We start from the raw sequence: 12787 nt of genomic DNA on the forward strand, positions 1-12787 counted from the left end.
TTTTCCTCCTGCATATGGTGCTGAGGTAGTGACTTCCTAGAGTCCCAGCTACAGTTTACAAAGCAAGGAAAGAGAGTTTCTTCCTTCCTGAAGACTACTGCACTAAGCGTTATTCTTCTTCAGAAGTCTAATTAGAGTGTACCTTACACTGGTTTAACGAGAACGACTGATCTGAATGCTAAGCATAATAAGATAAGTCTCAAATTATAAGAACTAAATATAGTGGTCAAAATGTAGCTGTGATGCAGCTAAGTCATGCTGGCTGGGTTTTTTACGAGGTGTAATCTTCATGTACATCCCACATCAGCTAGGGTGTGGTGGGAAAGGCATATGCATACACAGGTTTGTTTTTTTTTTTTTTCTTTGAATTACTTTTGTCACAGATTTCAGGTGAAAAAGACTCTTTGCAGAGGAGAACCCCGGTTCCTGAATTGGGTGAAAATGGCTGTCATTGCTAGTCTAAAAGCAAGCAGATTATCTGTCTGGGCAGACTGTTTCACAAGAATAAAATTGCAAAGCACAACTTTAAAACTGATACTGATTTTGGAGTCCATGCTGTCCAGACAGAACAAAAGCAGATCTAGTGGTAGAGCTGAGACTAACCATGCTGAAGTTTAAAGAGTTATCTTCCATCTGAAGTGGTACTTTGAAGTCTGGAGTCTAAGTGTAGCAGGAGGGACTGCAGTACTACTAAGTCTGGAGGCAGACTTGGGCTTACATGTTAAGCTGAACAGCAGAGATGAACTGGTGGAGTCAAAATAGGAGTAAGACAAAAGAGTAAATAATGTTGGCAGACCTTTGTTGCTTACACAAACGTGCTCAGGAATGTCGGCTATGATAGATGACTGAGTGTGCAAGTGCTTCAGGAAGGCTCCAGCCTGGACTACTGGACCATTTGCTGTGTCAAGCCTGGTCGTCTGTCTTTGCTCGGTGTGGTGCTGTCACTGAGACTATCAGCCCTCCACAGAAGGGCCCTGTCCAGGAGCTCTAAATTGCTCAGACTGGGGGGAAAGAGTAAGTAGAACTGTAAAATTTTCCGAGTTTCCTTGGACTGAGCAGCCTTGCTTTCACATTGGGGGTGTGTGTGTCTGCATTGCTGTAGTGAATAGTGTGCAGCTCTTCTGACATCTCCTTTAGAGCTGGAGCTTGAACATGGATAACGGTAAGGGGGAACACGCTAAGCTATGCTAGAAGTACTTAGTGAGAGTACTGTCTGGGCTTCACTGGTGTGGCTCTCGGCTGAAACCACTCAGTAGAATTGCTAGCATTAGGCCAGACCAGCTAAAACATAATTCAGAGCAGGGCTTGCATCCCATCTGATGTATAGTTCCTGTTAGCAAACATAACATTTCTGTTCCTGTTAAGACTGGAGTTTGATTGCTTTGTATGTTTCCAAATAGCAGAAGCAGGATTTTGGTCTTTCAAATCTTGTGCATTTTGCTTGTCTCTGACAGCCTCTTCCTGAGAAATTTGTGGTGAAGGGTGTTGTTGATCGCTTTTCTGAAGAGTTCGTGGAGACGAGGAGGAAAGCATTAGACAAATTCTTGAAGAGAATAACTGATCACCCGGTGCTTTCTTTTAATGAGCACTTCAACGTGTTTCTCACAGCCAAGGTAAGACAGTAACTCCAAATACAGTCATTGACAGGGACAACAGAACAGGCACCTTTGCAGTCTCTTTTGAAATGAAGGTAAAAAGGCATTAATAAAACTACATTGTGCAGGTCAGAACTTCTCCTAAAATACCAGAGAGGAGTTGGGGACCCTGAATGTTGTGTGTGACAGACCCCTGTGTGGGTTCTGTCACGTATGGATTCTCTTTGCTTGAAGGGAGGGGTGGTCTGCAGATTTACAAATTCAGTTCTCCAGACCTGCTTGTTTTGTATCCTTGTGTCTAGAACATACTCCTCTGATGCAAGAGATGTTCAGAATTTAGAAAGTTGTAGACTCTGTAAAACCCTCTTCTGGGGAGGAGGGAAGAGGGGGAGAAGGAAAGATCTCTCTTGCACAAAAGCTTGCAAACTTCTTGTCTGTGGCTTTTATACTGCTTACACTTGTTGCCCTCAAAACTAAGTGTGAAGACCTTATTCTTGTTTGTTTGTGGTCAACAACTTCATGCTCATCTTCTGCGTGACTCATCCAGCAACAGTGCAATTTTCTTTGGCTGTCTTTTGAACTGCATTTTAAATAAGACTAGGAGGACCTACAGTCATGCTTGGGTTTGACCTGATAAGTGAGGAGAGCTGTAAAAGCACGTCTTTCCAATGTCACATTACGCTAGCTCACTCAAATGTGACACTTAATTTGAGCTCACTTCAGGCTTATGCTCTGCTTGCTGTAATGTGAGACTCAATCTCTAGTTGCCTTTTATTTCTCCCCCATGGTGAACTTAACCACTGAAACAAGCCAGAAATGCAGAATTTGTTTAGCACCTTGATAGTTAAATGTCAGATAGCTTTGTTCTGCTTTTCAGCTGCCAAAGCATGATGCAACTTTCTTAGCTGCTTAGTCGTCTTCTCTCACCCCTGTAAAATGAATGGTAAGGGCTTTATCCTCAGCCCCAGGCAGAGTTTGCCTTGAGAATACAGAGCATCCAGGGAGGCAGAGGGAAGAGGACACATGTTCTTCTGGCTGTTTCTAGTATTGGAACTTGCTGTATTGCAGCAGTGAAGTGTCAGTTCAGTGTGCTAGGACTTCAGAACTTAGTTACCGCAGAAAGTCATGAGACCACCTCCTGGTTGAAAAAGAGAAACCAACCTTTCTTCAATTTCCTTGTTTGTACCACTAACACACCAGAATGCTTAAGAGAGTGAGTGAATAATTTTGAGTTAAAGGGTCTTTTTCTGATGCCTGCTTGCAGGTAGTGCTTAGGACAGGTGGAAGGCAAGAGTCAAGGAACCACTTCATTTGAATGCAAACAAAATTCAAAATTATAGTAGCTGCTAAGATGTCAGGTTCTCTTGGTCAGACTTACATTTGACTTATACGTAAGTACTTGGAAAGAATACCATAGTACATGTTTTGAAGATGGCTGTTGTATTTTTTTTAAAGAACACTTAAGCTTTTAGTCTAGTCTGTAATACCATGTGTAGCTTCTTGACCTCTACGGGTCTACTTGCTTTGAAAACATCTCTTCCTCAGGCTCCATAAGATAAGCTCTTAGGCCTTTTTTGAGATGTTGAATAGTGACCCCTTCTGGAAGGATTAAAATGCAAAATGGACTGTGTTTTGGCTAACTGAAACATTTTTTTTTTTTCTGATGTGCTGTCAAGGTGAAATCCCCTGAAGTTTGTAGGTAAACAGCCTTGTTAACACAGGCTGTTTGAATGTTGATTTATGCAAACGTGTAAAGCGTTGGCAAAGAAGTTTAAGCTTTCTGTGCAGGCAACGTGCCTACATCATGGCCCAGCCTGAGCTTCAGTCTGTCTTGCAGAGAAGCTGTGCTAGTCACCCCATGCTTGCTCTTTCTTCCTCTGCCTCTTATCTGACTACACAACTGGTGTGGGGAGGCTGCTGACCAAATAGGCATGCAATATGTAGCTCTGTACTAGCTTATCAGAGCCAGCTGGTGCATTTGTATAATACTGGTATTGTGGGCTATGACTTACAAGTATGTGTGGATGAGTGGCATGAACCGTATTGGTGGAAACACAGGTGTTAATATCACTACTTCCCTGGTGACGGTACAGGAACATGGGAGTCTGGCCATGTGCAAAGGTGGACCACTTATTTATCCTGTATTTCATACCATTCTCCTGGATAGCTTATCTCCATCTAGAGGTAGTCTTGAAACTGTGCTCAGCTGTACAACTTGTATAAAGTGAGGTTTTGTCCAAGACTACATGTCACATGTAATCTCTTGCCTTCACAAGATTTGATCTTGACTGGAAAGTATCCTTCACTGTATTAATCTTCCAATACACATGTGAAATATTTCTAAACTGTTTTTTTTTTTTAACTTCCTAGGATCTTAATGCCTACAAAAAGCAAGGAATAGCATTGCTGTCAAAGATGGGGGAGTCTGTCAAATATGTCACAGGAGGCTACAAATTAAGAAGTCGGCCACTGGAGTTTGCAGCCATTGGGGATTATCTAGACACATTCTCTCTAAAGCTTGGTACCATTGACAGAATAGCACAACGGATTATTAAGGAACAGTTGGGTAAGGACACAAGGTGCTCTATCATAATACTTCAGTCTGAGTGCTCTGTATCTTGTTCTGGTTGATGGCATGACCGAGACAACTTGTGTCAATGATTTCTGGCCTGCAATGAGCCACACACAGAGCAAAATTTAATGCCTCTTGTAGATTTAGAACAGGCCCAAAGCCTAACACAGTACCTCATCTTAGCTCAACTCTCCAAATATTTTTTTAAAGTCGCTCTTGTTATACCAACTTACTTTCTTACTAGAGTTATTTTTGGAAAGACTTTTGGGAGGGGGAAAAACCCGTAGATTCTATCTGGAGGAGTACGGATGGAAGATAATCTTTACAGACCTGTCTTAGGAGAGCCAAATTTTACAAAAGAATGACTTTTGCTACTGCACAGGTGTGAGTGTCTTTGTATTGGAAGCTTGTAGGAATGGTCAGTTAAGCAGGAGGCAACTTGGACCTGTCACCTGTGCAGCCACAGAGCTCTGTCTATTAAGATGCTAATGCAACACAAGACTTGACTCCTGGGGGAGTTAATGTTTGCCAAGCCTGGTGCATACTTTCTCCTGTTCTGTATGAGTGTCTGCAGATCCTTGTGCCTCGCTCTTACTCTGTTAATCTACTTTTCCATCTGCCTCTTGCAGAATACTTGGTGGAACTACGAGAATATGGACCTGTTTATTCAACCTGGGGAGGGCTGGAGGTTGAGCTATCGGAGCCACTGGAAGGAGTGTCTGCCTGCATTGGGAACTGCTGCACAGCTCTTGAAGAACTCAGTGAAGACATGACAGAAGACTTCCTGCCTGTGCTTAGGGAATATATACTGTACTCGGAGTCGATGAAGGTAAAGAGAGCCCTGTGGCAGAAGACACTGTCGTTGTGTTTGCATGAAATGGTACATCAGTGAGTTCATTCTTTCTAACAGTGAGAAGGGTTGGTGGTGGGAAGAGTGGGGAAGTAAATAATACATTAAGTAGGAGGATGTTTTCATAATCAAAACAAAATAGGTATGTTTAGTAGCAGGGTGCTGCACAGGTAGCATTATTTATCTGCTCTGCTATTCAGTGAAGCTAAGGTCAGTAATGCTAGGGTGCACTCAAAGTGTTGAAGAGTTGCTCCTTCATCAGAGTGGCAGGTGGTACTCTAGAGGAGACATCCTGTGGCTGCCTAGAATCTTCTCTTGGAATTGTTAAAAAGTCAGCTGTGGCTCAGCTCTTCACTACTGGGTCAGTGTCTGGCCCTGCAGAAAAGTTAGCATTAGCCGCTTCTGTCACTTGTATGTAGCAGGGTGGGGTGGCTCCTCTTAGAACCACGTGTCCAAATGACAGACACTGCTTCCTCTCTCATGCCCGTACCCTAGACAGGATATGTCTGTTGTAAAGTTCTGTTAAGGTCTGCATACCAAGTAATTGCTTAAAGGTGTTGTTCTGTGACTCTTAATCTCTCTAAGAACTTGAGATCTTACTGCTTATGCAGAAGTAATAAAAGCTACTTCCATACAATTTTTATCCTCTTGAAGTTAAGGAGCATTGGTAGTCAATCCCATTGCATGAGGAAAAGAATTAGTGAGTTAACTGCACTGAAAAATGAAACCAAGGACTCTAGTTTGGCTGTTAGAGCTTTTCGCCACATGTCCGCGGTACAGTATGTATTAGCAGTCCCTCTATAGGGTACTAACAGACAAATTCATTCTGAGGACTTTGCACTTGGAACAACCATTACAAGGCTATGGTATGCACTCCTTTAGAGATCTAATAGTCTGTTGTGAACCTACAGTCTGTACATTGTAGTCCTTCTCCATCTTAATCTTAGTTGTCCTATGCTTCTCAACCTGAGAATTGAAACGCTTGCAGATTTCTTTTCCCAGCTTCAGATGGTTAGTTGTATGCTTCCTGTCTTGCCTGGCTGAAGTATTCTTGCAGAAGGCTTTGCACTGATTCCCTGAGTATACTCTTTGCTTTCGTAGTCATGGTATTGACCCCAGCATAAATGAGGTGCGTTTTCTTTACAGGGCTATTGACACCCAAGTATTGCTGAAACACTCTGAGCTGTAGCTGAAGCCTTGACCCAGGGTCTTCAGACTTATCCTTATTCTGTAGGAAGGTGTGCATGTGCATGTACTTACAAATAAACAGAGCATCAGGCTAGCGGTTAAAGCTTTTAGCCCAGAGCATCTGGCTTTTGATGCTACAAATGCCATGGCCTACTGGAGGTAGCATCTGAAGTGGCAAGCTGTGTTGTGAGAGGCACTTTTCACAAATGTAGTGGGGGAAAAATTTTTTTTAAGCTAAAAAGCAAGGGTTTCGTCAGCTGAAGAGGCACTTCAGGCAGTTAAACACCACTTACCATAGGGAGAGCGGCATTAAAGACTTGCAGCTAGACTACCTGTTGGCTTGGAGACAGCCCCATTCTAAAGGGGCTCATCAGATGATGCAAAGACACTAAGTGCAGTCTCCAAGCCAACAGGTAGTCTAGCTGCAAGTCTTTAATGCCGCTCTCCCTATGGTAAGTGGTGTTTAACTGCCTGAAGTGCCTCTTCAGCTGACGAAACCCTTGCTTTTTAGCTTAATTTTTAGACTTTTGACATAACTTTCTAGTGCCCTAAAGGATTCACTCTTCCTGTCAGTTATTATCTGGTAACGGACTGAACATACTCATTGTGTTGGTGCTTTGGGATTGGTTGGATCTAGAAACCACGCTTGCAAATAGCAGTTAATAGCAAATAAGGATTATGCTGCTTAGTGTCCAGCTTGGGCATCTCATTAACTTTACTCTGTCTGAAAATCAAGAATAAAAACTACTTCTAGCCAAGGCAGACCGTTGCTATTTTCCTTCCCTCCCAAATACCGAAAATGAAATCTCTCAGGTCATACCAAGTGCAGTTTTCTTATGCTAGAACATATCAGTCTGCTATTTCTGCAGGAAGCAGCTACAGCTTTCTCTGTTGCACCCTGTACCCCAGGTATAGGTATGGGAACTTGATTTGTAGAGCAGTCTCTAGCTGGGGGAATGTCCCTCAGAGTAAGAACTGCCAGGTTATCTTCACTGTTTTAGAGGTGAATATTCACCTTAGTGTCTTCAGGAGCACTGTTATACCTGGGGGAGACAGCCTGGGGGAACTGCACATACAGAGGCAAAGCCCATTAGTTCTGGTTGAAACAAATACTGGCTGACTCCAGGGGAGCCCCGTCTCTGGGTTCGTTTGAAAGATTTGCAGAAGTGGGGAGAGGCTGGCATCGCGGGCTTGAGTTAAAATGTGTGTTGGTAGTGCTAGGAGAGACCTTTTCTACGACACAGGCCATGTATGGGATGGCCAGACGACGTCTCGAATCCTGGTGCAGTGAGGCCCTTGTCCGCAAATGTGCGGTGCCACGTTTTTTGCAGTATGCTGTGTTCCCCAGGGAGGCAAGCATAGAGGACAAACTCTGCTCTCCATAATTCAGTGCTGATATTAAACTGTTATATGAACTCTGTATGCTTAACACTGCCAGAAAGCCTTATCAGATGACGTGATCCCCAGCTGTGTGCTTAGACATTACTTTTAATGCAAGTTTAAAGCAAGCATCACACGAATAGCTAACTGTCTCTCTAAAGGTGTGCAGTAAATAAGGATCCTCTTGTGAGGTCTAGTCATAGTAGGAAGCTCTGTGGTGTGCAAATGACATAGGATTGCAATTTGAGAAAGGAGGCTGATGGCAAACTCCTGAAGCTCGTTCAGAGATATGGGCCAAGGTGAAATGTTTCAGCTAAATACAAAATGAAGAACGACCTGCCTCACTGAAAGCAAGCTTAGTCTTGCTTTTGTACATGGAATGGTGGTTTAGTTCTGTCCCTAGATAACTGAAATGTGGTGTGTGAGGTTTTTCTGTTTGGTGTTGGTTTCTTCCAACTTTTTTAAATTATTTTTTAATTATTTTTATTTTTATTTTTAATTTTTTTTTTCCCTCTCAAAGTGAGGCCTTAACTAGTGGAAGTATTGCATGGGCTGTGGTAAGTCTGGGGATATTTGGTACAGAGCTTTTCAGAGGAGCTGCTGAAGCATTAATGCATTGATCTGCAACTGAGAAGAGATTGCCTGGAGGTGCCAGAGGAAACACTTCCTTTCACATATGGGACAAGTGAAAGGGAAGGCAATATTTTTCTCATCACTTACAGGTCATCCATTAATGGATACTTAAGGCTGTATGCAGAAGCATGTTGTTAATGGTCCACAGTGGATGGGCTTGAGCACTTAAGGAGAAATAAGACACCTGCCCTTTCAATCTAGTCTGCCGATACCTGTTAATCATTGTCTACTCCTGGTACAGATCCAGCTTACTGCACTGACTCCAGGCTCCTAAAGGCTGAATGCAATTGCTGGAGGCAGTTGTTTTTCTAAGAAGAAATTTAAGTTGACTCAGGTTCAAGAGGCAATACAAAGTAGAAGTACCTGTTAAATCTCTCGGGCTTTTGTTGCATTGGTAACCTCAATCACTTAAGGGCTATTCCACATAGTTGCTTAGATTCTAAAAGGAATGGGAATGTTGTGGTTTTTCAAACAAACACGACCAATGGCATGCTTGCTTGTATCCCTTTGGGGACAAAAGGGAGGGTTAAGCTGTTGAGGGTGAAATTTTCAGTTTTGCCTGCTTTTTGCCTAAATCAATAGCAACTTCGTGGATGGGGTGCCATTCCCATTTATGATGGAATGAGGTTTGTAAGAATATTGATTGCAATGTCTTCTTTCTCTACTCCAGACAACTGCACTGGTGACCTTCCCTTGGCTTAAGAGGGAGGGGGGGGAAGATGATGATTGGTAGATACAGTGTTTGTCCATCTTTAATTAGGAAACAGGTCTTGGCTAGACTGGCTTTTAGAGCTCCGAGAACTACTCTTTTAAACAGCTGTTTCTGTAGGCAGCAGTGCACATGACTAGTCCTGGTTTACTAGCCTTGTCTGAAACTGTTAAAATGACTAGTGACCTTCTCTTGGCATAATGGGGTAATTCCTTCTGGGTGGCAGAAAGGAAGACTCAAAGCATGAACTGGCCAGTTTGGCTGCAAGAGAAATTCAAATTTACAGGTGCCTCAGCAGTGAGTGTTGGCCGACTTCCCTCTGAGCATTTTTAATAATAACAGCTTTGTATCAACTGAATTATAAAAAAATACTAGTTGTTTCCTTGTGAAGACTGAAGAAGTAAGTTGCCCGCTCTTGCAGACACAGAACTGCTTATTTTTTAGTAGTATGTTCTTAAAAAGAATAATTTCTGTGGTTGTTTTTAGATTGTAAGACTGTAGTATAACCTTAGTGGAGATCTTGGCTTGTGGATATAGTACAAGATAAGGGTAGCATCTTTTGCTCTCTATTCTGAGAATACTCTGTCAATAAAATGTTCACTGCTTGTGAAACTCACTCAAGTAGCTCAGTGCATTTCAAGTAAATGTGCTTTCAAAAATTTTAATTTTCTTAATTAAACCAACAACCAAACCTCCCAAACTGATCTAAAAGCAAAGCTTACTTTTGTTCTAACACAAGAATGTAACAGCTTGCTATAAAGGACTTTGAGGAGTCTTTGCAAGTGAAAAGGGAGATGTAATACTTTGTGGTGGCCTTCCTGTCTCTTAGCCCATGCTGTTGTCTGTCTGCTGCTTGAGGATATCAAAAGCTTTGCACTAGTCCTTGACAGCTTTGATGCTTTTGTTTTATATCCTTTTCATGCTAATAATAGGTCAACAGATGAATTGAATGTACTTAGTCAGGGTTATATTCATGGTTACATGACAGCTTCTATCTTGCATGCCTCCAGCTTGTCCAAAAGTTGAATTTTATCTGACCCTGCCAGCTGCTGGAGAGCAAGTGCTCATTGTTTTTAAAAGCTGCTCCCTAAATACTGTAAAATAGGACAAAGTAAGTCCGAAAGTCTGACTTTGGACTGAATTAGCACTTAAGCTGTATCAGTTTGCAGTTTCGTGAAGGTTGGGGAGGGAAGGAACAAGAGGATTCCTGTCACAGCTGTCTTTTCTCTTGCCTGTAGAATGTGTTGAAGAAGAGAGACCAAGTTCAAGCGGAGTATGAAGCAAAACTGGAAGCAGTAGCCTTGAAAAAAGAAGACCGTCCAAAGGTTAGCACTTAACTCCTCTACAAAAACAGCTTGCACTTATATTACTTCCTGAGAAGAATGGAGAAACAGAACTTGCTTTGTCTGGGTCTGGCAGCTTCTTTGCAGTATAAGCAATTTCTGGCAGAACAGAAGTTTGTTGGCAAGCTGGTGTGAAATAGATGCAGGTATGAACATATATAACCTGTCTAGCAACTTCTGTACTACTCATCTCCCACCATTCAGGGCAGGATGGATCTGACCTGTGTAACACTTGAACAGCCGCCAGCAATCAGTTGGATTGTTTTAGTGACAGGGTCTGAAGCAGTGGTAGAACAGTCCCTGGTGATCTAGCAGTATGTCAGCTAGCTGAGTTAAGGTCCTAGCCCTGGCACTGCTGAACCATATTGTAGGATATCTGTTTTGGCTGTGGAAGACTCCATGTTTTGCCCCTTCTGCTAGGAAGGTCTTCCTATGTGATGCAGAAAAGACACAGCAGGCGTCCCTGGGTGACAGGTTTTGGCTGAGCTTCATGCAGAACAAAGCTGTGAACTGGCGTGTGTATGCTGCCACCTGCTTTCTGCATGAAGCAGTGTGTAAGAGCCCTGTCTGAAGTCACTGCAACTTTAACCAACAACGACGACAGGTTTTGTTCCCTTCCTCTGCTTGGGGTTTTTTTGGTTCCCATTCATCTTTGTGTTAATACTGGAAAGTCATCCATTAGTTATTAGGACTACTGTACAATAATCTTACAGGAGGTTCACATATCTTCTTTAAGAAGCTGAAGAGGACAAAGCATAGAAATGCAAACTGGTATTTTTCTGGTCTTGTGTCTGCCATGGACTCTACAAATAGTGGTGTCTTAGGTATCTTGTGGTGCACTTGTATTTTGGTCTTTTGCCTGCCCCACTGCTGGCTGGTGTGGTATGTACCGTTACTTCCTCAGTGTAGCTTTGCATAAGCAGGTATTCTAACAAGTTGTATGTAGGATAGAGGGAACTAAATCTAGCATATCCAGCAAGCCAGTTGAGGTTTTTAGGCATTGGACTCTATCGAGACCTTGATGCAGTGGCACTGCTGAGCTTTGCTAATCTCTCACCTACTAAAAGGCTTTTGCATCTCACCTCTCAGTGGGATTATTGTGTAAAGCACAGCACTTAAATAGCTGTCTAAATAATTTTTTGAATACTTACATCTCCTCTCCAGAGTATAAGCATATCTTTTGGCAATTCCTTTTACCTTTTTTCCTAATGTAAGTCTTTTGTGTCGTTTACAAGATGAAGTCAAACAAACTAATAGAACTTTCCACCTGGAGGGAATGTCCTTGTCTGTAACAGCTGGTAGCTCCAAGCTGTGGCTAGCAGCATATCTTCCATTCAGTGAGGTCTCCTGGCTATGACTTGCTGGAAACTAAAAGCAGACAGAGGATCAGAGCTGGGTTATGCAGTGAATGGCATTTGTATTCCTTTTGGCATATTTAGCTGATTTGGCAGAAATTATGTTTTTTAAAAAAAACCCAACACCTTAAGGGAAAAAAGGCCTACTTTTGGATAACGAAATGAGGGCCTATCATTACTTGTTAATCTCCTCCACTGGAGGGCATTCTGGGACTCCTGTACACATAATCAGATTGGCTTCACAAAGCTCCGTCAGTGTCATTAGGTCGTTCTCACATTGAGATGATCAGCTTAGAACTCAGTGGCCTATACATGCAGAAGGCTTGTAGGGCTACTGTAAATGCCTATCAGCAAATATTGCTCAGAATGCTGACGTTTACACCAAAAGCATAGTGTGTGTGGTGTTTTTTGAACACAAGTGTAACAGTATTAGTGCGGAGTCTGCAGCCTTTCAGTTTCTAACAAGTGTGGTGGTGAAGTGCTTCTTACCCACTTCTGACCCATGCTGGAGCTGGTTTTGCAGTGATCCAGCCAATGTAGTGAAGTGCAGGGATTGTTTCCTTTTGGTGAGATGAAGTCTACCCTGACTTAATTTATTCTGTCTGCCTCAAGGCTTTGCAGTGTGGTGATCTATGGGAACAGTAAATATGGCAGTGCAGAACTTGAAGTAGAAGGTGACCATATGTATTTACAGGGGAAAAAAAAAAAGGCTTGTAACAGTATGTGTTTCCAGAGAACCAGGAAGGTAGAAATGCATACAGAGGTTAGTTGCCTAATAAATGCTGGATTCGTCGTGCTTCAGGACCATTTGTTACTTGGTAATGATGCTGTAGAGGAGTTTTAAAAAAGTGGACATGCTAAAAAAGTGGACATGCCTATGGCGCATGCGATGCCATCTGCACTTGACCACGCTAAATTCTAGACGTGAAGCATACTTACACTCTTCTCTTCTAATTCAAGAATTAATATGAAAAGGAATAGATGTAGGTGCAGAACTTCATATCATATAATGAGGTGACTAGATTCCTGAATATACAGTTTTATGCTCAGTTCTTGCCTGCATATACATCTTTTCTCAGTTTAAACTGACTCACTAAAATAGTGATGTGCCCTTCTAGAGTGTACTGGAGTTTGAGCCAGTTGTCACTTGGTTTTGGGGTTG

The 12787-nt window shown here is 42.5% G+C and overlaps 1 protein-coding gene across 1 annotated transcript in view; it reads left to right on the forward strand.

The window, feature by feature from the left end:
• Positions 1-12787, forward strand: part of SNX30 (sorting nexin family member 30) — a 51759-nt gene that overhangs the window by 29278 nt on the left and 9694 nt on the right. The window contains exons 4-7 of the mRNA XM_072860625.1: positions 1455-1613; positions 3966-4161; positions 4797-4996; positions 10166-10252. Of these exons, the coding sequence (XP_072716726.1) occupies positions 1455-1613; positions 3966-4161; positions 4797-4996; positions 10166-10252 (642 nt within the window). The remainder of the gene's footprint in view (positions 1-1454; positions 1614-3965; positions 4162-4796; positions 4997-10165; positions 10253-12787) is intronic.

The sequence above is a fragment of the Ciconia boyciana genome, chromosome 4 (assembly GCF_034638445.1).
Source record: "Ciconia boyciana chromosome 4, ASM3463844v1, whole genome shotgun sequence".
In the NCBI taxonomy this organism is placed as follows: Eukaryota; Metazoa; Chordata; class Aves; order Ciconiiformes; family Ciconiidae; genus Ciconia; species Ciconia boyciana.